Source organism: Sus scrofa, chromosome 5 (genome assembly GCF_000003025.6).
Source record: "Sus scrofa isolate TJ Tabasco breed Duroc chromosome 5, Sscrofa11.1, whole genome shotgun sequence".
Taxonomy (NCBI): domain Eukaryota; kingdom Metazoa; phylum Chordata; class Mammalia; order Artiodactyla; family Suidae; genus Sus; species Sus scrofa.
The window spans coordinates 27,451,464-27,477,285 of record NC_010447.5 but is presented as its reverse complement, the minus strand read 5'-3'; the positions used below and the strand labels follow the sequence as shown (position 1 = coordinate 27,477,285).

General features: G+C 43.2%; 1 protein-coding gene across 2 annotated transcripts in view; it reads left to right on the top strand.

Annotated features, from left to right (window-relative positions):
* Positions 1-25,822, top strand: part of PPM1H (protein phosphatase, Mg2+/Mn2+ dependent 1H) — a 272,527-nt gene that overhangs the window by 95,018 nt on the left and 151,687 nt on the right. The window contains exons 1-2 of one of the 2 annotated variants that reach the window (XM_021091937.1): positions 6,275-6,810; positions 8,505-8,670. In XM_021091937.1, the coding sequence (XP_020947596.1) occupies positions 6,755-6,810; positions 8,505-8,670 (222 nt within the window). In that variant the 5' untranslated portion in view covers positions 6,275-6,754. Of the gene's footprint in view, positions 1-6,274; positions 6,811-8,504; positions 8,671-25,822 lie in introns of those variants that run through there. The other variant, XM_021091936.1, reaches the window with a different exon arrangement.

Here is a 25,822-nt window from a genome sequence, read left to right as displayed (position 1 = left end):
TACCACGAAACTGTTAGAGCTCATCAATGAATTTGGCAAAGTCACAGGATACAAAATTAATACACAGAAATCAACTGCATATCCATATACTAACAATGAAAGATCAGAAAGAGAAATTAAGGAAGCAATCCCGTTTACTATCACATCCAAAAGAATAAAATATCTCGGAGTAAACCCACCTAAAGAGACAAAAGACCTGTACTCTGAAAACTGTTAAGACACTGATGAAAGAAATCAAAGATGACACAAATAGGTAGAAAGATATACCATGCTCTTGGATTTGAAGAGTCAATATTATCAAAATGACTATACTACCCAAGGCAATCTACAGATTCAGTGCAATCCCTATCAAATTACCAAGGCCATTTATCATGCTGTCTTGACACTCTGTCTCCTCCACCTGTTGGTACTTAATCACCTTCCAAAATGTGAAAGCCCAACACCTCCAAAGCAGTCTGCTTCCTTCTGTCCTTTCTCCTCCTTGGTAAAACCTGCCTGGCTGTTGACCGAATGGGCTAGGATGACTTTCTGCTCCCCTTCCTACAGAGATGGCTGAAACCATCTGAGAGAAGCTATTATTCTTAATCAATATTCTGGCTGTTTCTGCTGATGGCTGTTATCAAAGACTTAGGTTCCTAGTTAGAGCTGTGGTTTTCTGGCACACCAAGAAGGAGAGGTTATTAACTTCCCTTGGAGCCAGGAATTAAGTTGTCCTTATGTTCCAGCCCATCTGGGAGGTCAGTAACCACTTCAGAGAATCGAATGAAACATTGCCTAGATTACCTAGAAAAGAAAATTTTAATAATTGATCGCTATATTTGGTCTCCTATAAATGATTTCTCACCCCTCTTCCCACAGCATTTTATTGTCTGTTTCTCAGTTATATATGAATCAGCAATATCTTCCTTCACTTGATGGCCTTTCTAAAATGCTTGCTCCTTCTTACCCAGTGGAGTCACTGCCTCCTTAGCAGTACTAACACTTTGTGTAAGCTTTTTAGCATAAGCTGTTCAGGCTTTTAAAAACAAAGCAAGAATGGAGTTCCTTTTGTGGATCAGGTTAAGGACCCGAGGTAGTTTTGGGAGGATGCAAATTTGATCCCTGGCCTTTCTCAGTGGGTTTTGGCTCCAATGTTGCTGTGGCTATGGTATAGGCTGGCAGCTGCAGCTCCAACTCAAACTAGCCTGGGAACTTCTATATGCCATAGGTGCAGCCATAAAAAGCAAAGAAAAGAAAAAAAAGAAAAGAAAAAACAAAGCAAGAGAATAATACTAAAAAAATCAAGCCAGACCAAATTCTGGACTTGGTCTTTTTCTGTGGGCCTGGGACCTGAGCCTCTGAGCCCAGGCGCCTGGGGTCCCAGAGATGGTATCTGGTGGCAGGTCTGGGGGGACCTAGAAGCAGCACATTCCTAATTTGCACAGGTGCTTTCCTGTGTACAGAGCACTGTCACCTGTGTGGCTTGAGCATTGTAATAACTTTGAGCAGAGGGCTCAGAGGAGTGGGTGGGCTTACTCTAGGTCCTTGTTCTGGAAGTGTCACACCAGGCCCCTTGGAGGCTCTGGATGCCTGGAGGTGGTACTGTGTCCTTGAAGCCAGCAGAGGATCACTGACAGAAAGAAGAGAGAAGAGGGTCCCCTCAAACTCACGTAACTGGATAAAGTCCTCTGGGGCCAGCAGAAAAGGCAACTGGCTTTGTATTTGATATATTATTATTAAATAATAATATCAAGTACTCCTGATATGCCAGGCACTGTTCAATACTTTTTATGCCAGGGCATTTAATTCGAACAGTACCTCTGTGATCAGAAGTGACTATTACCAACCCCATTTCAGAGACAGAAAGTAACTTGCCCAAAGAACACACAGCTAGAGCCGGTGAGAGGCAGAGACCAAGTCTGGACACGGGCCACCTGCCCCTTGTCCCTGTTGGTGCCTCTTGCACCCTGCTGAGTACTTCATGGTGCTGGCAGGCAGGGGATTGGTCATGACACCTGTGACAGGTGGGAATCCTATCCTTCCAGAACAAGTCCACTGTGGCTATCCTTTGTGGATCAACCATCCTTGTAAATCCTTTTGGAAACAGTTCCATTGCAAGTTCTCTGGGCCAGGGGCTATTGTGACAGAGGCTCACTACTTGAGAGTACTCACCCGTTGGAATTTAGTGATAGGAACCTGTTCTGTGTGTCATCCTGTCAGGTCAATGTCCTTGAGGTTTCAAGCAGATGAGGAGGCAGATTACTGGGTAATTTAGCAGTTGCAACTAAAACTAGGACTTCTCTGCTGAAGTGCAGGTAGAACTGATTTTTTTAAAAATGTATGACTAGGAGTTCCCGTCGTGGCGCAGTGGTTAATGAATCTGACTAGGAACCATGAGGTTGCGGGTTTGGTCCCTGCCCTTGCTCAGTGGGTTGACGATCCAGCGTTGCCGTGAGCTGTGGTGTAGGTTGCAAACGCGGCTCGGATCCTGCGTTGCTGTGGCTCTGGCATAGGCCGGTGGCTACAGCTCCGATTGGACCCCTAGCCTGGGAACCTCCATATGCCGAGGGAGCGGCCCAAAGAAATAGCAAAAAGACAAAAAAAAAAAAAAAAAAAAAAGTATGACTAGAATATTTCACAAACAGAAAGAAGGAAAACAGGTTTCCCAAATGTATGTTCGTAGCACAGAATGAGTCACATGTTCTTTTTATTGATTTATTTATTTGGCTTTTTAGGGCTGTACCCATGGCATATGGAGGTTCCTAGGCTAGGGGTCCAATCGGAGCTGCTGACCTACACCACAGCCACAGCAACACAGGATCTGAGCCTCGTCTGCAACCTGTACCATAGCTCTTGGCAATGCTGGGTCCTTGACCCACTGAGCAAGGCCAGGGATCGAACCTGCATCCTCATGAATGCTAGTCAGATTGGTTTCCGCTGATCCACGATGGGAACTCCCACTTGCTCTTTTTAAATGGGTTCTTCTACTGCTGTGATCTTATGGTCAGATTCACACGTGGTATTCAGGTCATAGCTTCAAGTTGTGTCTGATACACACATATATTTTTGACTTCTAAGACCTTCAAATTCTGTGTTTGCCTGTTTTTCAAAGGGGAAAAAAATCCAGGTGTTTTGGTCCAATTGAAGGTAGGCTGGTAGGTAAACGCAGTCCGTAAAAGAATTTAACTTTTTCATGATTCAGGGCAAATATGCCCCATGCTTCTAAGGGAGGAAAGAACTGGGTGTAAACTTAGCATATTGAAGCTATAGTAGCTAATCTTTCCCTTCGGCCTCTCACAATTCTCTCACAATTTTAATCCTAATTTCAAATTTTTCCAGTTCTTTAATTAAGATGACTAAAATCCCTTCTCCCCAACACAGTTATTTTAGCAATTCCCAGAATAATTTTTTGTCTTTTTATGGCTGCACCTGCAGCATATAGAAGTTCCCAGGCCAGGGGTCAAATCCAAGCTGCAGCTGCTGGCCTACACCACAGCCACAGCAACTCAGGATCTGAGCCACATCTGAGACCCATGCCACAGCTTGCAACTCTGGATGCTTAACCCACTAATCGAGGCCAGGGATCACACCCGCATCCTCAGAAAGACAACATCAGGTCCTTAACCTGCTAAGCCACGACAGGAACTCTAGCACCTCCCAGGATTTAATCTGAGAAATACCACTCCAAACTAAGGTTTGGAGAAGTTAAGCGACTTGACCAAACACCCTGCCATCCAGTAGTTCTAACTTTAAAAAGGGAAGGACAGTGGTGGCCAACTTGGAGTCCACAAGAGGATTGCATGAGTTAATTACTCCGTGTAAAATGCTATCAATAACTGGCACATAATTAATTCTCAACAAATGTAGGATACTGTTATTACTCCATATCTAGGAAGTAGTGGAATCGATTTCCATCTGATTTCACTCATTCATTCAATAAACATTTGTCGAGCACCGGCTCTGTGCTATGCTCTGGAGAGATAGCCCATGTTCTTAACCACCATGCTTTATCACCTCCAGTTTAATTTCAAGGAAGATATTTTCCCACTTTGTAGGAAATTGGAAGATAGTGACAGCAAAGAGATGATGACTCATGATCCACCAACATTTTCTTTTTAAGTCTTCAAAATAAGTGCAATGGGTGGGTATTGTTTACATAAAGAATTCTTGTCTTCCTACTGTATGGTATAGGGAACTATATTCAGTATCCTGTGATAAACCATAATGGAAAAGAATATGAAAAAGAAAAGACTATATATAACTGAGTCACTTTGCTGTACAGCAGAAATTAACACAACATTGTAAATCGATTATACTTTAATAATTTTTTTTAAAAAGAATACACATCTTACAATGATTCCTGTTGATCTCAAGATAGGGCTGACTGTTTGCTGAAGCAGAAGACAAAAAGAGAATGTAGCTACTGATACAGTTATTCACATAAAAAATTATTGAATATATTAATAGCAATGATGCTTCTCAACTTGGGAAACAGTTTTTCTCCATTTACTTTTAGAGGAATTGGAGGTTTTGATTTACATTTAGTAAACAAAGTTTCTGCCTTTGAAACAGAAAACGAAATATTTAAGTTCATAAAGGTCAAGCTTTTTAAAGCCAAAGTAAATTGAGAAGAATCAAGTCTTTCTCCTAAAGCTGTATGGAGTCAGGAATTTGAAATAATATGATATATGGGATAAAAGTTTTATATTTTCAAAAGGCAGTGGCTTTCAATTAGTACGACTTTATCATCTGGGGAATATCAGCTATTGGACCAGACAGGCTCCCAGGGTTGGCGTTGCTATCTTCCCTCTAGGTTGACATTTCTGACTTTGCGATATTTCATCAGTGTCACCTACAAGGTGCAGTCACATGAAATGGCCAAGGAGGTCCACCCACTATTGTTCTTTACCGTTCCCTGGCCTCGATGAGTCATTGCAGGACAGCCTCCCCAACCAAGTGCTGATAAGAATAGACACACAATAAGAAAATAAAACAACAGAGAGCTGAATCTGAAAGAGCTGGGGACTCAGAAGTGTGTCCCCAGCTCTGCTGTGTTTAGCTGGGTGACCTTGAACAAGCCACAGTCTTCCAGGGCCCTGGGTTTCTCATGCGTGAAATAAAGTTTCCAGGATCTCTTAGTGAAGTTAGGTCAATTTTGGAGTTTCCTATCCACCAAGAGAGATAGGAGACAACAAAGCACATTGAGGGGACAGTGACTCGTGATTTATGTAATTATAGTAGCTTTGTTGATGTTGGAAAAACAGCGGTGGCGGATGAGTCAACCCAGCATGTAGCTATTGGAGATCAGTGATGCTTTTTTTATTAGAAAAGAAAAAAAAGGCCTGACTTAAGCATAAGTTTAGGTGCCAGTGGTCAAGAAGATGCCAAGTTCCAGCAGTAGCAGCCAGGATCTTGTGCAGAGGACAGTATGGAGGGATGCTTGTCCTGAACTTGTTTTCCCAGCTGAACCCCCACTTCAGCGTTTTCTAGGGAGGATGCTCGTGGGCGACCATGAGGTGTCACATCACCATCCAGCTAACCATCCACCCTAAACATGTTGCTTGGAAAGTGACTGGGAAGAGGCAGGTGGTATTTTAAACCTCCTGCCTCTGCCTGGTTTGGTTCTCCAAGGATCCGTGTGAAAGGGAAACTCCAGCCAAATGAATGTTCTGTATTAGGAGCTCTAGCAGCAAACCCCTGGACCAAACATGGGCTAATCTAGAGACAAGGCAGATCTGAACCATCCATCTTTCCTCTTTCCTCCTTCCTCCAGGCGCCCTCCAATAGCCAGGGAAGCAGGGAGGGAATCTCCTTTCTCTCAGGCTTGGACTTGAGATTGCCTAGTCTGCTTGCTCCGTGCTTCCCTATAGTCCAGCAGGCACTGCCAGATGTTTGCAAATCCCCATGTATCATAGGAAGAGGTGGGGCCGGGGGCAAGGTATTCCTCACTCCAAATCCCAGCTGTGACCTTGGGGTCACTTACTTAGCCTGGACAGGATGTGTGATAATTTTAGTAGTTAATAGCTTAATAATTAATAGTTAATGGTTAAGAGTTTAAGAATTTCCTGTGCAGGTAGCCTGTGTCTTCACTGTGTCATCAAGAATTGCATTTTGTTCTTTTTTTAAATTTATTAAAGTATAGTTGATGTACAAGGTTCTGTCAATTTCTGCTGTACAGCAAAGTGACCCAGTCATGCATGTATATATATAAGCAGGACCTCATCGCTTATCCACTCTAAATATGATAGTTTTTGTCTACTAACCCCAAACTCCCAATCCATCCTACTTCTTAAACCATATGAAAATGTCACCTCCTCAGAGGAAAGAGACTGAGGGTGGGGCCAAAAACTAGAACTTTGAACTCTTCCTGCCTCCGTCCCTTCAACTCCCAGAGGGTGTGATGAGTGCTGGAGGCAGCTTTGACCTCACCAAGACTGGCAGGGATCCCCACCTCCTTACACAGGCTCCAAGGACAATGATTTTCAAACTCTGTAAGCAAACTTAAAAAAAAAGCCAAAATCCTAAGACTGTCACATGTACAATGAATGAAAGGCTTTTGTTTATAGAAATATGCTTAAGTTGAAATGTATAATAAACACAGTAAATAAAGCAGTTTTGAGTAACCCAGAAATTTGAGATGGAGAGCTAATAGATGACTGATAGGTCTTTTTCCTATAACATGTAGATAGGTAATTGCAAATGGTATTTTTTTTAACAGTTCTCCTTCCAGTCAAGTGATATTGGTCAGTTAAAGAGAAGAGATAGAAGGCTTATTATGCCAAATCTGCCCCAAATGTACAGACAAGCGTGTATTTGTTCTCATGTTAACAGGTGAGAATGAACTTTGAAATTACTGTATTTTTCCCATAATGCTTATACATTTGAAAAATAAATTTGAAGTAAATGTTAAAACATTTGAAACACCTCTGTGGACTCTGAAGGTTTGATAGAAGACTGCTCAGAACACACTCCCTGAGGTCTTAAAGCGCTCAAATCTCAATTGGCTCTGGTTCCTGTTTGATTGTGATGTATTGGCTTACAATTTTCAATACAGAAAGCCTTTTGATATTTTTAAAATGGTGAAATTTGGGGTTTTTTTTTGGTCTTTTTAGGGATGCATCCAAGGCATATGGAAGTTCTCAGGCTAGGGGTCAAATCGGAGCTGCAGCTGCTGGTCTACCCCACAGCCACAGCAATGAGGGATCCAAGCCATGTCTGCAACCTACAGTGCTGTTCACGGCAACACCAGATTCTTAATCTACTCAGCCAGGCCAGATTGTACCCGTGTACAATCTGGATGGATACTAGTCAGCTTCATTACTGCTGAGCCACAACGGGAACTCCTAAAAAATGGTGACATTTGAATAAGGTCTGCCTGCAGCCTGGTTGACAAGTGTTGAATCAGTGTTTATCTCATGTTTTGATACTGTACTAGGATGAGCAGTGTTGCTTCGGGGGGAAGGTGGGTGGAGACTCTGTGCTATTTTTGCAGTATTCTCTGAGCCTGTAATTATTTCAGAATGTAAAAGTGTTTTGAAAAGTCATTTGAAAATGATCTTCTTTCTAATTAATTGTCAGGAGGGAGTACAATAGAGTGGTGTGTATACCATGCTTTCCAAGAGGATTTCCATCTACTGTATTTTTTAAAAAAGCATCTTTCTTTCCTGGCCGTTGCATCTATATCCTCCACACTGCCTCTGTCACCTACTGTGACACTGTTATTTTGGAAGGGATTGCCAATGGCAAATCAAGGAGAGACCTTTTAGCGGCTGCTTAATTTCTTAATAAGAAAATGCAGCTGAAACCCAAGAGTTCATTCTGCAGTCACCTGATGCAGAAAACGGTCCATGAAGGAGATGGTATGTTTTTTTGAAGCATTTCCTGTGCTTAAACCATTCAGTAATTGGGCCAAAATGTTATCAATGTGCCGTGAGGTCTTGCTCTGTGTGTGCACATCGGTGTGCCCTGTATGATGATCCAGTGCGATGAGTGTTAGTCTCCAGGAGAAAAGGAAAAGAGGGGAAGATCATTTTAAAAGAACAAACCTTTGATCCATTCCCTTCTCCACGTGTAAAGTAAAAGTGGTCACAGCAGCCATGAAATCCAGTATTCTGTCCCCTTGGATCCTTACAACGTGCTGTAAATGACCGCCTTGTCTTTGATAAGATTGATGGTGGGTTTGCTCTTTATCACGCGGAGAAATGCAGCAGCATTCCCCGAGCCAGCCACCTATCCGCATTGTAACTGGCAAAAGGGTGATTGTCTCCTGTGTTTTGGTGGGGTTGATCGCATCTATCAGATACCTGTGAGGGTGAGCTGAGCTCAAAACATATATTTGACAGGTGCTAATAGAATCCCATCCAAAAAAGGTCAGTTTACTCCACCAAGCGTGGGAGGCCCTGTGCATTAAGTAGGGCGCTGATTTTGTGCCAGTTACGGAGCCTGCCTGGGCTGACCTGAGAGCCTGGGCTCTCAGCTTTCCAGACATCAGCCTGTCTGACCGGCTTTTCTGGCTTCTCCTCCAGGGTTATCAATGCCGGGAAGAGCACACACAACGAAGACCAAGCCAGCTGCGAGGTGCTCACTGTGAAGAAGAAAGCGGGGGCCATCACCTCCACCCCAAACAGGAACTCGGCTAAGAGACGGTCCTCCCTTCCCAACGGGGAGGGGCTACAGCTGAAGGAGAACTCGGTAAGACCCTCCTCCTTCACCCTCCACCCTGTTCTCCAGTGAGAGGAATACACAGGCCCTGGCCCCGCGGTGAGATGTTTGGAGTGGAAGAGAAAATGGCCCTGTCCCCAGAATTAGTGGAGCGGCAGGTCTTGCTCTGGGTATCACAGCAAAGGTGACATATGGAGTTCAGAAAAGCTGGTGTTTGGCTTCTCAGTCCTTAAAGAGAACACCCACATCATATATGGGTTTTGTTGTAAGAATTTGTGTACAATACTTGGTGGTTTTATCAAGGTTTTTGTGAAGGAGACGGTCCCTGGAAGCCTCTCGGGAGGAGTGGAGGTAACTCTAGCCATTGGCTTGCAGCCCTGCTGCCACTCTGCCCCTTTCCCCCGCTTGCCTGTCCATCAGGGCTGCCCACATGGAGCCTGTACGTCCAGATTGATATTTGTTTCAATTGGCCCAAAGCCCTTGCATCCTATGGGGCGGCCCTGCAGACTGAATGCCCTTCTGACAAACCATAAAGCGTTTCTTCTCTCTCCGATAAAGCAGACGGAGGCGTTCCCACTGTGGTACAGCGGGATTGGCATCTCTAGAGCTGGGATGCAGGTTCGACATCCTGCATCCTGCAGTTCGGATCTTAGCCCTGGCCTGGAAACTTCATATGCCGTGGGGTAGCCAGAAAAGGAACCAAAAAAAAAAAAGTGCAGACATGAAGCAGACATCCTTGGAAAGTTCTAAAGAAGCTCTCAGAGGAGAATAGGGAAGAATTAGCCCTCTGTCCATCAGCAGATTATTCAGTCCTACAAGAAAGAGACATTAAATGGGATGACCTAAGTATAACTATTCTAGTGATCTTGAGGATATATGTGTATGCAAGTTTTTACAGGATTGTCAAAGATCTAGGAGTCTCTTCTTAATCGAAGTAATGGTGTTTTATCACATTGATTCTTAGGGAGTAAGAGTACTGATTTATTCTGTTCATATTAGATCACCTTAGGGTTAGAAAATAGTGACCTGCTGAGACCCATCAGTTGTACTTGTTTTCAAGGCTGGAGGAAGCATCGACTACACTTCTCCCAAAAAGCCAGAGGCAGGGACCCAGATGGGCAGGGCAAAATAATAGTGGTCACACACACAGGCTTTGGAGTAAGACCTTTCAGAAGAGCCCACTGCTTAAAGGTATTTAATTTTGCGACAGTTATTTACTCCTTGAGCCTCAGTTTTCTCTTCCATAAAAAGGAATAAATATGGTGGAAGAGGCTAGTTGGAAGTAGTAAATCCAGCAAGCAGTCCTTGGAAAATCATGAGCCGGTATCTTCCTTAATAAATCCTTGATCAGTGTTAGCGATTGTTATCAAGTCTGTACCACTTTTGTCACTCTCTGTGGATAGGGCTCACTGAATTTTCTCTGTTCATTCATTTGTAAATTGGAGATGATATAATTTCTTTCATGCTTTTTTTTTCCCCCTGGTCTTTTTAGGGCCACGCCCATGGCATGTGGAAGTTCCCAGACTAGGCATCGAACCAGCGCTGCAGTTGCCGGCCTTAACACCACAGCCACAGCAACGCAGGATCTGAGCTGCGTCTGCAACCTACACCACAGCTCATGACAACGCCGGATTCTTAACCCACTGAGCAAGGCCAGGGATCAAACCCACATCTTCATGGATACTCGTCGGGTTTGTTACCACTAAACCACAGCGGGAACTCCCTCTTTCATACCTTCTTTCTTGATGGACTCATTTTGACGATTGAGGCATTATGGGAAAGGGCTCGGAAAATGTGAGACATCAGTGATCATTGGATAAGGGTGCCAGTGACTTAGTGTTGCTCTTTCCCCTGATGTTCTCCTCTGCCACTGGGATATAAACTGATTTTTGAAAAAATAAGTCAGTCTTGACATGTGACTGAAGGCTGGTTGGTGAGGGCATTTTTCCCTTGTTGAGCTACGTTCCTCCTGGAAATGGAGCCAGGGGTAACTTTTTAACTTCCTTTCCTTAAGAACACTGAAATGGAGCATAAGCGCTTTAGGATGGAGCCATGACCCTCCTTTGTGATGGTTCCGAATCTCTGTGGGAAGCCGCAAGCAGGTGCCATGCACCACAGGCCCATCTTGCCCTCTGTTCCTGCTTCAGCCATAGCAGCTTCACTTCTGTCTGCCTGGCATGTTAAGCTTCTTATGAGAGTTTAAGGCAAGAGTTATGCTGTCTTTTTCTTTAATTGTGGGAACATATACATAAAATAAAATTTGCCATTTTGACCATTTTTAGGTGTAGAATTCAACGGCATCAAAGACATTCGTGTCGTTGTGCAACCATCGGTATCATCCATCTCCAGACCTTCTTCACGGTCCCAGATTGAAACTCTGTATCCATTAAACACTAACGCCTCATTCCTTCCCACCCTCACCCCCACCCCCAGCCCCTGGTAACCACCATTCTCTTTTCTGCCTGTGCTTTTTGACCACTCTAGGTACCTCCTATAAGGGGAATCATGCAGCACATGCCTTTTTTTGTAGCTGGCATATTTCAATGATCATAAAGTTGTCAAGGATAGTCCGTGTTCGAGGATGTGTCATGACTTTGTTCCTTTTTAAGGTTGAATAACACTCTGTTGTATGCATACATACCACTTTGTTTATCCGTTCATCCATTGATTGACACTTGCTTTCATCTCTGGTCTATTGTGAATAATGCTGCTATGAACGTGGGTATTGAGCTACCTATTTCAGACCCTGCTTTCAGTTCTTTGGCATATATGGCCAGAGTGGAATTGCTGGATGATATGGTAATTCTGTTGCATATTTTGAGGAACCAACATATTGTTTCCACAGCAGCTGCATCATTTGACAAGGGTTCTCATTCCTCCACATTTTTGCCAACACTTGTCAATTTCTGTTTGTTTGTTTTTTAAATAATAGCCACCCTAAAGAGCTGAAGGGGTTATCTCATTGTAGTTATGTGTTTCCCATGATAAGCCATAGCATCTTTTCATGTGCTTCGTATTGGCCAGCTGTATGTTCTTTAAAGAAACATTTATTCAGGACCTTTTCCCACTTTTAAAATTAGGTTGTCTGTTTTGTTGAAAACCATAAAAGTGTGAAAACCATACCCTAGTGTGCCAGGTGGCTCACTGAGCACTGGCTGGGAACTGGGACCTGGGTGCTAAGGATTCAGCAAGGAATAAAACTGACAGCAGTCCCTTCCTACAGGGAACTTGCATTTTTGAGGGGGACAAACAATTAAAATGTATAGCCTGGCAGATAAACACTATGGAGAAAAACAAAATAGGGATGTAGAAATAATAGGAGGTGTGAGGGGCAGGGGTGATTAAAAGAGGTGTCACTTAGAAGGTGACACTGGGGACAAGGACCGAAAGGGCAGCTATTGAAAAGAAAAGTATTCTGACAACCTCGGCAACTGCAAGGATGGTTCTCAAGAATCAGCCAGGAGGCCCACAGGGCTGAGCAGACAGAGGAAAACTGGGTTGCAGGTGATTTGTCAGAAAGGTAATAAGAAAGGAGTGAGGCAATTTGCAGGACCTCAAGGCTGTTATCAGGACTTTGGCTACTGCTCTCAGTGAGCAATTTGCTAGCAGAGATCACTGGATATACTGCTTACAAGAGGCCAGCAATTTTTCCAATCTAAAGACATTCTTAACCTCAAACATGATGGCACTTAGGAAAGGGCATTGACAACAGATGGCCCAGGGCAAGTAAGTATCTTCAGGAGACAAGTAAGGTGGGTCTCCCCCTCTCCCCCCCGTAATTTTCTTCCTTTACTCTGCAAACACGTGTTGAGCTCTGAGTGTGCACACTGAGCCTTGTGTATGCACGCTGAGCTCTGAGTGTGCACACTGAGCTTTAAGTGTGCATGTGGAGCCTTGTGTATGCACACTGAGCTCTAAGTGTGCACCCTGAGCCTTGTGTATGCACGCTGAGCTCTGAGTGCACACACTGGGCCTTGGGCTGAGGAGGTGAACTCGGTACTATCACCGTGCTCCTTGAGCAGAACTGGGAGGGAAAAAGCATCAGTAAGCAGCAGCCCTGCAGGGGAGGGAGCTTTAGGAGAAAGAGGAAAATCCAAGTCGTGTGGAAGCCTCACTCAGTGGCCGCTGGTGGTTTGGGGAACAGCAGAGGAGAGGGGCTGGGTCAGGGGAGGGAAGGCTCCTGGGAGAAAGCGCCTTTTGAGCTGTTGTGCTGAAGAGTGAAGAGGAGTTTGTTAACCAAGCAAGTAAGAGAAAGGGGAACATGTTTGTGCAGAGACAGTCCAGCATGGCTCCCCTTATTTCAGAGCATGTGTGTCGTGTGGTCACTTGGAGTGGGGTTAGACACGAGCAGCAGGCAGGTTTTACCCACAAGAACCATTCAATGCCATAATAAGCTGGGTAATTTTAACCGGATGACTTTAGACAGAGGTATAACAGATTCATGACAGTGCTGAGGCTGACTCAGGAAGACTAGGGGAGCAGACCTGGAGACTCGGACACCTAGGAACCTGGCTCGTGCAGAAATCTGGGTGAGACATGATGAAAGTTCAAAATGAGACAGTGGTTAGAGCCAGGAACCAGCTCAGAAGAGATGAAGGGAAAGAGACCATTGAGGTGACCACCTGTGTGGGACAGGGACCATGGCAGATTTCAGCCCCGAGGTGCTGGTCCTGGAAAGTGGATCCCTGGAGCAGGCACGGGTCCGAGGTGAGGGGCTGTGCAGGAATGGCGACTTGCATTGGTAGTATTCCGACTTTCCAGGGGGAAGGGTTTTATGGGAAGTTGGAGCTGAAGGACTAGAGCTCAGGAGCACGTGTAGGGAGGCTTAGGACTCAGGAATTAAAGGCCCAAAAATTCTGGGAGGGGAGGGGGGGTATTGCCATGGGCCACAGAGAGATCAAGAAAGAGAAGGATGAGAAAAATGGGCAAATACTCTTCTAGGCGAGAAATGGGGCAACAGAATAAGTAATGGCATCATTATTTGCAAACAGAGAGTTGGCAGGCATGACGGATGGCAAGAGTAAGATGGATGGGTTCTCTCCAGATACACGTGATGAATTTCTCCCTCCTTCCTTGATCTCTTCATCCCCCATAAACATATTAAAATCAAAATAAATGTTTTCACAAGATTTCTTTCATGTATAATATCACCATCTTCCTTGGAGACTGAAGAAAGACTAAAGTTTCCTGTAAAATCACATTAGATTCACGATGAAAAGAGGAATTATCACAGGAATTCTTTTTATGTTGGGAACATCAGTGATGTGCAGAGGAATTCAGCAGAAGTATAACTTTGTATTTGATGACTTAGAGTCGTTGAGTAGCAATGAGATGACTGTTTCTTATTACAGATAAGTATTACTTGGTGACAAGATGTTCAGACAATTTTAGGCCCAGCTTAATGCCAGTTTTTTTAATAGAGACTTATTTATCCTATTAGTACAAGTAATGTTTTATCCAAGGAAATCAAATTAATCCTTCTGTTTCAAAACAAACAACATTTTTTATGTGGATAAAATAATATACACTGGGAGTTCCCTTGTGGTACAGTGTATTAAGGATCGTGTGTTGTCACTGCAGTGGCTCGGGGTCACAGCTATGGCCCGGGTTTGATCCCTGGCCCAGGAAATTTCACATGCCACAGGCTCTGCCAAAGAAAAAAATATACACTGTATTTTGCCTCTTCTGAAGGAGGCATTTACTAGAGGGCCATTGTTTCCTATATTTGGCTGAGCTCTTGTCAGCAGCATCTTTTTTTTTTTTTTTTTTTTTTTTTTTGTCTTTTTGCCTTTTCTATGGCCACTCCCAAGGCATATGGAAGTTCCCAGGTTAGGGGTCTAATCGGAGCTGTAGCCATAGGCCTACATCAGAACCACAGCAACGCGGAATCCAAGCTATGTCTGCGACCTACACCACGGCTCACGGCAACGCCGGATCCCCAACCCACTGAGCGAGGCCAGGGATCGAACCCGCAACCTCATGGTTCCTAGTCAGATTCATCAACCACTGTGCCACGACAGGAACTCCAACAGCACCTTTCTTGAAAGAAAATACAAATTACATATTCTGTCTTCATATAAGGAAAATGTCAGGAACAGAAAAAACCATGTTCAAAAGAAGTTATAAAACTTAAAAGGGATACAGGAGTTCCCATTGTGGTTCAGCGGGTTAAGAACCCAACTAGTATCCATGCGGACTCAGGTTCAGGTGTTGTGTAGACTTTTACCTGAAGAAATTGCTAGGGGATATAGTGAATTATTTTTTGTCCCTTATTCTTCCTTAGAAAATACTCAGTAATGCGTCCAGTTTTTTTCTTTTTAGAGTTCAGTGAAATAAAGAAAGCAACATTTCCTTTTGAGGAATAGAGAAATTTTGAGACCTCTGGCTGTGAAGCAGATATGAAGTGGATGTATTCTGGACAGACTGGGGGTGGATCTTTTCCTGTGCCTGCCTCCCATTGGGTAGTTGGTGTGTGAAGAACCACTAGCCCACAGCCAGGCAGGTAGTGAGATGCTCTGTGGCAGTGTGTAATCTCCTCAACTTTCCTACGCCTCTGACTGTGTGCGGGCGCAGGCTGTGTGTCTAGGAAAGAAGAGAATCTGGAATGCCAGCATTTCTGAAAGACTGTCATACATCATCCATTAGGGAAAATGCTGTAAGGCTATTGAGGGCAACACACTTTCCCCAGCATCCTCCTGCCTGCCTTCCACTGAAGGCTTTTTTTTTTTTGCTTTTTAGGGCCGCACTTATGACATATGGAGGTTCCCAGGCTAAAGGTCGAATTGGAGCTGTGGCCACTACAAAACTGGATCCTAGTTGCATCTGCAACCTACAGCACAGCTCACGGCAACACCGGATCCTTAACCCACTGAGGGAAGCCAGGGATCGAACCCACATCCTCATGGATACTAGTCAGGTTTGTTAACCACTGAGCCGCTATAAGAACTCCTCCCTGAAGGCTTTTTAAGTAACCCGATCATGGTTAGTGGGAACTAATCACCATTACTAGGCTTCCTTTTTCTTTTCATTAAAGTACTGATTTACAGTGTTGTATCAATTTCTGCTATACGGCATAGTGACCCAGTCATACATATTTTATATATATATATTCTTTTTCTCATACTATTTTCCATCATGGTCCATCCCAAGAAACTGGGAGATATATATAGTTCCCTGTGCTGTCCAGCAGGACCTCATTGCTCATCCATCCTAAATGTAATAGTTTGCATCTTTCTTTCCTTTGATGTGAAAGGTGTGAAGCACTCTTAGGCATTGTACTGACCATCACCTGCAAGTGAAAAGAGCTTTTCCAAGAGCTTTTGTTTTTCTGTTCTCAAGGACCTAGTCATTCTAGGAATGAGATCAAAAGAGCAAAATGGCAGATGACTCCTCTGAGGACAGAGAAAGTGTTCACTCTGAAGGCCCTCTTATAACTTTAGTATTAAGCTGAGAGGCTCCTGGCCTTATGTAAGATGTGTGGGTAGGAGACAGGGCACTGTGGCCACAAAGCAGGGCATGTTTTCCCCCACATCTGACTCCCTATCTTGGAACGGATTGTTTTTGGCTTAGGATGAGACTTGTGGACGCATGCAGTCTAAGTCTTATTTCCTTCAGAGCCCCCTTATGTTGTTTAATTTAGTCAAAACACATCAAAGTGTGTGGTTTCAGTATCTGTTAGTTCAGTGTCTAATTACAATAACAGGAGATGGCTGAGTCCCCATCTCGGCCAAGTTCATCAGCAGGGGAGAGGAAAGCTGATTATCATTCTCAGCAGAGGATGGGGCAGCACTGTGGGAATTCCGGGCAAATAGGATCCATTTGGGGTGGGGAGAGGAAAAAAGGAAATGGGAAGGGGGCATTTCAACTCTCTCAAGATTTGCTGTCCTTTTCACTTGTTTTCTATAAGAGGGACTCGTCCACCCCCTGGAACATAAGAGTGAGGTTGCTCGTGGCTCCACAGCAGCAGCCCTTCTGGAATATTTGGCCACACTTGGCAGTCTGCTTCCTGCGATGAGGTCAGCTATAAAAAACAACAGGAGAGGCCTTTTAATTCTCTCATCGTATTTATTGCTATAAATTTTTGCCTCTTAATTGAGGTTCTTGTTCTGCCCACGTCAGGAAAAACAGTTCCATTTATCCACTTAGATTTTTTGAAGCAAGAGTGCAGTGGCTTCTCTCAAAACTCTTCATCTCTTGGTCCCAGGGATGGGAACGCTTGCCAGTGATGAAGAATGACTTTACAACCAGTAATTGTTCAGGATGATGTCTATTAGCATAACTTTTCAATTCCCTCCTCGGAAGGTGTCGATTTACTCGGAGAACCGGGTTTGACCGTAGTAGCTGAAAACACAACTCAAACCTGGTTCCCGCAATAGAATTTCCAACTGGCACATCTTAAGGGCGAAAGAAAATAAATGGTGCCGAGGTGGAAATTTCCCCTTGTTTCACTGGTAATCTGATTTCGCCCCAGCTTTAGGTGGGAAGAGCATTGGCAAAGAGCAATAAGTTCTTGAGATTTTCTTTTTTTCTTCTTTTTATTTCTTTTAAACCCAATACTCAGCATTCATATGCCAGACATGAATATTGTCTGGCTTTGCCAGTATTGATTCATGTGACCTCATAATACATACATAATATGTGCTGTTACTAGCTTTATTTTACTGATGAGGAAACTGAGGCACTGAGCGGGAAGGTGTGGAGCTTGGAGGCCCAGGCAGTCTGGCCTCTGAGTCTGTTCATACTGGTAACGTGCTGCCTCTTTATCCATTAGCAGTTCAGAAACGTGGCAGGAACATCTCTTTAGAAAAGTCTGAAATGAAGGAAGAATAACTCCTAATGTTCATGTGTGTGTGTGTGTGTGTATGTGTATGAAATTTCGATGTAATTTGATGCTAAAATTTGTCTCATTTCCATTATGATTTCTCTTTTTTTATTACATAATGAATTTTATTACATTTATAGGTGTGCAATTTCTCTTGTGAATTAGGAATTATTTAGCAGTCTCCCCTGTCAGCTCAGAAACTGGGTACCAGCTCGTCCTGACGCAGGTCAAGAACAGAATAGAAATGAAACTGTTCATCATATTGTCCTTATGGCCCACTTCTCGCTAAATTATAGAAGGCCATCGTTTGCATGAAACCAAGGCAAGTGGGAAGAGCTTTCTTATTGAATAACGAGTGTCTGAGTTTGAATCCCAGCTCTGCCACTCATTAGATGTTACCTTGTGAGACTAGTTGACCTCTCGATGCCTCAGTATCCTCATCTGTAAATTGGGGATGATAGTTCCTACCTCACAGGGTTATTAGAATTAAAGGCGTTAATAAACCAGGGAAACCAGAGGTGTGCCTAATTGCAGAAATCTTTGCTATTAATATACTATAGTTATTCTTCCACTTCCTTCATTCGCTCCACTTTAGGCAAAGTTAAGAACTATTTTTGAGGTCTATGATGAATAAATATGATTAATGTTTCATATGCACATAAATATGTTTTTTCATGTAATGAAGCTAAGTGAAGCAAACAAATTAAAAAATGAGTTAAAACTACAAAAAGTGCTCGGAACAGTGCCTGGCATGTAGGGAGTGCTCAGGTAATATTGCCTGCAGTTATTCTGATAGTTGAGTTAGCAGCTGCATTTCAGTATGGTTTCGCATTATTTCTGTTTCTACTGTAAGCTAATTTAGGGAGACGTCTTTGATGTGTAAAGTTATAGCTTGAGAACATTCCCGAGCTAATTTTCACATCTAGAATAAACCGCAACACGATTTAGCCAAAACTGTCACAAACTTTATCCTTCCTACCACTCAGAAATGAATATTTATTTAATAGCGTTTTAACATACGGGACTAAACTGCCACGTACAAACAAAGCCAAAGCTACTTATCTTACATCTTGCCATCTCATAAAGCAAAGGAAGTGAACCAAAGAGATCTGCATTGCGTGTTGTCAGACCCTGAGAAAGTAGGCGTGTTCTTCTATATGAGAATTAGGGATCTTTCCCGGTCGGGAACAAATGATCTGAATAATTTAGTCAGACAGAGAAGGATGGTGAGAAGCAACAGGCTACCGACGCTCTGTGGGCATGAGTCCAAGTGGACAGCAGTAGAATGTGGGCCTGGGAAGGACTCGTCACGTAGTTCCTCAAGCTTCCCCAACACCTCGGCTTCGTCATCCACTTATTTATTCTTCCTCCTCTTACTGTGCCGCCCTGAGATTGGATGAAGAACTGGTGATTGCAAGCTCTGTGGGGGAAAGGCCTAAAACAGATTTTCTAATTCTGCATTATCATCCTCATGCAATACCTTGAAACCTGGCCAGAAACTTGATGGAACACGAGCCATACCACAGCTTACAAGCGGGGATCCAAGGGACATGTGTCGGCGCTCTGTTTCCCCAGTGGCAAATCCATAATCTCGTTTCTTTGGCAAGAGCGGAGGGGGGCAAGTGCATTCCATGCTCATACTGAGCTTTTTATCGACCAAGGGACTTCAGTCCAAGTGGGGGTTCCGCCTTTGTGATACTCCTTTCATGTTGTCGATAAAGACCCTCCTCAGGTTACTCGAATACCCTGACGGGTTGGGGCAGGGAAGGGAAGTGGAAGGTCAAATGTGTCTTCGGGGAAGGCAGCCCAGTGGGGGGGGTCACTGTTTCCCCCCATCGCAGGACAGCTATTTCAAGTTGCAGTCTCCAAACCATCAGTTCAAGGCAATAATTTTAGTATGTACCCCCAATATATGTGTTCATTTGTTGATATATAACCATACCACTGAATATCCATTTAGTATATATTTAATAGTTATAACAATACATTAAATAGTTTTAAAATAATTTAAAGGCAATAAAGATAAAAAGGCAACATTTTAAAATAATAAGGACTAACAATTACATGGTGTTTATTATATGCCAGGCATTGTTCTGAGTGTTTTTCACACATCAACCCATTTACTGTCTTGCTAAGAGCAGAGACTCCTGTTTCCATTAACTCATATTTCAAGACACAATGTGTCACCAACAAAAGCGAACATGGAGTTGTGGTGCAGCAGAAACAAACCCGACTAGCATCCATGAAGATGTGGGTTCGATCCCTGGCCTCGCTCAGTGGGTTAAGGACCCGGCATTGTCGTGAGCTGTGGTGTAGGTCACAGATGTGCCTCGGATTCCACCTTGCTGTGGCCATGGTGTAGGCCAGCAGCTGTAACTCAGATTCAACCCCTAACCTGGGAACGTCGTATATGCCGCGAGTGTGGCTTTTTAACAAATAAAAAAGCGAACATAAATCCATAGTTCAGCTGTCTCCTTGATCACTTCAGATACTTTGGGCTGGAATGATTATTATTATTGTCAGATAGGGCTAGTTGTCATGGCTTGGGGTAGGACGTGCTAGCCGTGACATCTTATTTGCTCGTTTTCTATCAGTAATTTTTTTTGCAGGAGTTGTTTTTAAAAGCTGTGGTCTAGTTAGTGAGGGGTAATTAGTTTAAAACTTCATGGTGTCATGTGGAAGACCACCTATTGTGGGCCCGTGTCCCCAGCAATAGGTCACAATAAACACCAGTGCTCCATGGCTGTCGAGACGTGCTGACCACACGAGGGCGCCCGTGTCAGGCTGTGTGAGAAATCCTAGCCACGCTTAATTTCTTCTTCTATGTTAGGTGGAAAAAGACAAGAGAATTTCTGATTCCAATTTTCCTCTAACTTGCTGACTGAGCATTTGAAGCTCCCTCTCTACTTTTGCATGCTCTCTTTTGGGAAGTGCTCATCCCAGAGGGAGAGCAACAAGGGGGTTTGCAAATTGTTACAGCTTGTGCAGTGGGGGTAAGGATGCAAAGCCTGGTTTCCTCGGGCAGGTACAAATGTGTCAGACCCCATTTTTTTAGTTTTCTTTGTATTTCCTGCCTTACATCTAAACACTTCTGTCGGGCTGCACAGGGAACACTGGAGTTTTTCTCTGGAATCTCCCCTTCTTGGTCAGCATGCTGTAGGAGGGGCTGCTCAGTGCCTTCCAGATGGCTCATGTCTGCTCTCTTGCCTCTGGGTCCCCCAGAGCTGAGGGGCAGGCAATATGGCCTCTGCTTCAAGGGGGCTGAACTGATGCTACAGATTTTTGACATCCTTGCTTAGCTGAGCTGGCGTTATTACACCTGAAGCTGCGTGGACACACACTACTTGTCTCAAAACTTACTTTAGCTACTTGTTTGATGGATACATTTCTGTTTGGAGCAGGTGTATTCCTGTTAAAAGGCCCAAGGAGCCCTTTCCATTTAGGACTTCTTGTTTTAAGTTCTGGCACAGGAGATGATCATGAAAATACGAAAAAGATAATAAGCAATGTGATTAAAAAGCAGTTTCTAGAACCTTAGAGAAAGGAGCATATAACTTTGAGCCTACTATAGAGAAATTGTAAAAAAGAAACTTTGACTTTTAAATTTCCAATTTGTTACCTTCTGGAATCTTTGTCTGGTTGCAGATGTATTCCTGAAAAGGGATAGGAGTGTGTGTGTGTGTGTGTGTGTGTGTGTGTGTGTGTGTGTGTGTGTGTTTGGTGTGTGGTGTGTTGTAAATTACATATAAGACTTTTTTTTTTTTGGTAAATGAAAATTTGAAATTATGTCAAGAACATGTTATTCTAAACTGGAAGAGTTTGATTTTCCAGGTGTAGAGCTTTGTTATCCTGAACTGATAGCTCAACAACATTTTCTGATGTCTACAGAGAGTAACGTGTGGCCACTGCCAAGAATTTGGAACAGTCCGCCAGTGGCCTAGGATGTGTACACAATTGCTAATAAGCAACACACAAAATAAAATAGTGCCGTGGTGCTAAAGAGTCACAGAAGCTAGGGAGATTAATTACACAAAGTTGCATGTATTAGGAAATTGGGATTCTGTAACTTGGAACCTGAAGAATGGGGTTCAAGTCCTGGTATTACCACTTAGAGTTACTTGATTCTTCTATATCAAGATAAAATGGGGTAAGGACGCCCATGTTATGGTGGTGGGGTGAGGATTTAATACAATAGGTACTCTGTAGGTATCCTTTGAACGTAGACTTTCCACAGGGAAAGGGAAGTAAGTAGAAGGGAAGTGAGTGGAGTCGCACAGTGGAGGACAGTGAGCATCCTCCTGGCAGGGTTGAAAGGCAGGGGCTGAAGTGTACAGCTTGGTTTCCTGGTCGGGGGGTTGGTCCTTACTGCTCCTTGCCTGTTCATGGTGCCCACGCCCCGCCACTGCGCCATTGAACAGTGAGTGTAAGTAATTATAGTTGCTTTAGATTGTTTCTCTTATATGCTGGACAAAATGCTGCACATTCTATTTTTTTACTATTTACAGATTCTTACACAGTATAGTTAACTGTCCTTTGGGTGTCCAGTTTTATGAATGTTAACATATGCGTGGATTCATAGAATCACCACCCCAGTGAGGATACAACAGTTCTATCAGTACGAGTTATTCCCTCTGGTTAGCCCTTTACACTCGTACCCTCTCCCCACCCCTAACCCCTGGTTGTTTGCACATTTAATACATATTATACACTCTTGTGCCACCAGGCACCTCTCCTCCTAACACACTTGTAAGTATTCTAGGTTGTTACTCCAGGAGCTCGGGAACCATGATGTTCTTGTTTCCTGCTGCATCTCCGGTGCCCAGCGTGAGCCGGGCATGTAGGAGAGAAAGGTCCCAGACGTGTATAAAGTGAATGAATCTTTACTGCCTGTGTCCTAGTTTCATCTTGTTCTTTAAACAAGGAAACCTTTGAGAGAAGTTAAGAAATTTGCCCAAGATCCCATAGTAGTAAACTGCAGAACTCAGGTTTGCCTGTCCTCTTTCTGTGCTAAGACTTATCAAGACAGAGGGGATTTGTTTGCTTGTGTTAACTCATTTGAAAGGGCAGATATTTAAATAGCCAACTTTTTTCTTTTTTTTTTTTAAGGCCTGCATCCACGGCATATGGAGGTTCCCAGGGGAGGGGTCGAATCAAAGCTGCAGCTGCCAGCCTACACCACAGCCCCAGCAACGCCAGATCCGAGCCGTGTGATACGTACACCACAGCTCATGGCACCACCAGATCCTTAACCTGCTGAGCAAGGCCAGGGATTGAACCTGTGTCCTCAGGGATGCCAGTCAGATTCGTTTCCTCTGAGCCACGATGAGAACTCCTAAATAGCCAACTTTCAAAATAACCATGATGTGGAGTTCCTGTTGTGGCTCAGAGTAACAAACCCGACTAGTATCCGTGTGGACACAGGTTCGATGTCTGGCCTCGCTTTGTGAGTTAAGGATCCAGCATTGCTGTTAGTTGCAGTGTAGGTCGCAGACATGGCTCGGATTGGCATTGCTGTGTCTGTGGTCTAGGCTGCGAGCTGCAGCTCAGATTCAACCCCTACCCTGGGAAATTCCATATGCAGCAGATGTGGGCATAAAATAAATAAAGTAAAATAAAATAAAATGAAATAAAATAGAATAAAATAAAGTAACCATGATGTGTCGATGTGTTGACACCAATGACAAAGTTACCCTTGGACTGTTCGATAATGTGAAAGCTGAAACCCAGTTTATTTACCATATAAACCCCAAATCTTATTCTCTGAACTAATAACCAACTGAGGGGGTGTTCTTCCTCCTAACCACGTGAGGGGTGGGATGGTGCCTTTGGCTGTGGCAGGTGGTGTGTGGGACAGGCTGGGCAGAGGGTGTTGAATGCAGCTGTGGCTTTCAGTTCCCTCCTTTGGCACCTTTACTTAAGCCAAGCAGGTGGAGAACACAGCTCTTCAGCTTCCCATGCATATGCCTTACCCTTCAGTCCTTGGTTCAAAGGACAATGCAATAGCAGATTGTACCTCTTAGTAGGGCACAAGTGCTGAAGAAAGTCTGGTTTTCAATAGCTCAGTCCTGCAAGAAGAGAAATCCAGTGGGTTGTTTTATTTTTTTTAAATTTTTTTAAATTAAAGTATGATCGATTTAAAATGTTGTGTCAATTTCTGCCCTATAGCAAAGTGACTCCGTTACGCATACATATACACATTCTATTTTTATAGTATTTTCCATCATGATCTATATCAGGAGATTGGATAAGATTCCCAGTAGGACCTTGTTATCTATCCATTCTAAATGTAATAGTTTGCATCTACGAACCCCAACTCCACCATCTATCCTACTCCCTTCCCCCGCCCCCTTGGCAACCACGAGTCTGTTCTCCATGTCTGTTTGTCTATTTCTCTTTTATAGATAGGATCATCTGTGCCATATTTTAGAGTCCACATGTAAGGGATATCATAAGGTATTTGTCTGTCTCTTTCTGACTTACTTCACCTTAGTATGAGACTCTCAGTTATACCCCTGTTGCTGTGAAAGGCATTACTTTGTTATTTTTTATGGCTGAGTAGTATTCCATTGTATATATGTACCACATCTTCTTTTCATTTTTTAGTTTTATTGAAGTATAGTTGATTTTCAATATTGTAGCACATCTTCTTAATCCATTTATCTGTCAATGGACAGGTTGTTTCCAAGCCTTGGGTATTGTGAATACTACTATGAACTGCTATACTACTACAGTATACTATAATACTACTATACTGCTGTGAACATATAGGTGCATGTATCTTTTTGAATTATAGTCTTTCCCAGGTATATATACCCAAGAGTGGGATTGCTGAATCATATGGTAGTTCTGTTTTTAGTTTTCTAAGGAAACTCCATACTGTTTTCCATAGTGGTTGTACCAACGTATATTCCCACCAACAGTGTAGGAAGGTTCCCTTTTCTCCACACCCTCTCCAGCATTTGTAATGAGGCCCATTCTGGTGGGTGTGAGGTGATACCTCTTTGTAGTTTTGATTTGCTTATCTTTAATCATTAGTGATGTTGAGCATCTTTTCATATACCTATCAGCCATCCATATCTCTTCTTTGGAGAAATTTCTATTTAGATCTTCTGCCCATTCTTCAATTGAGTTGTTTGTTTTTTGTTGTTGACTTGTATGAGTTGTTTGTGTATTTTAGAGATGATCAGTTGCATCATTAGCAACTGTTTTCTCCCATTCTGTACCTTGTCTTTGAGTTTTTGGTTTTTTGGTTTTCTTTTTTTTTCTTTTTTCTTTCTTTTTTTTTTTAATGGTTTCCTTTACCATGCAAAAACTTATAAGTTTCATTAGGTCCCATTTTTCTTTCTTTTCTTTTCTTTCTCTCCCTCTCTTTCCCTCCCTCCCTTCCTTTATGTTTTTATTTTTTTTATTTTTTGGCCAGCCTGTGGCATATGGATTTCCTGGGCCAGGGCTGAGATCTGAGCCACAATTGTGGCCTAAGCCACAGCTGCGGCCACACTGGGTTCTCAAACCCACAATGCTAGGCCAGGGATCCAATCTGTGTCCCAGTGCTCCCAAGATGCCAGTGATATTGTACCACAGTGAGAACTCCTATTTGTTTATTTTTGGTTTTATTTCTATTGCCTTGGAAGACTGACCTGATAAAACATTTGTATGATTTATGTCAGAGAATGTTTTACCTGTGTTCTCTTCTAGGAGTGTTATGGTGTTGTGTCTTATGTTTAAGTCTTTAAGCCATTCTGAGTTTATTTTTGTGCATAGTGTGAGGATATGTTCTAATTTCACTGATACACATGCACCTGTCCAATTTTCTTAGCACCACTTGCTAAAGAGACCATCTTTTTCCTATATTTACATTCTTGCCTCCTTTGTCAAAGATTGACTATTCTGTGTTGTAATTTTTCCACTTAAAAAAAAAAAAAAAGATATAGGCCTTCATTTAGAAGAGAATTTTTTCCCACCTGGTCTTAAAGCCATAAAGCCCAGCAAATCAAGTACAGCCAGAGAAGGCAGTGTCCCATCCCTTTGGTTTCTACAGATTCTCAGGGTCCTGGCTCCAGTCTCCTTGTTTGTAGGACACAGCTAGCTTCAAAGAGCTGAGTGGCCATAGATTTAGATAAGTCACCGCCACTCCTGGAGTAGATTAGGTTTATTCTCTTGGTTTTACTAATATGAAATCTTATGTAAAATTCTTATTTCTTAAACTGCTATATTGCTTTGAAAAAATAAAGACAAATGAAAAAAATCCACTTTCTTCCTTTCTTGGTATATTTAGTAGTCATGGAGCATCTGTTCTATACTGGGCACCCCCTGGAAATGCCACCATAAATGAGATAAACTTGAACCTCTGAGTAGGCTGAA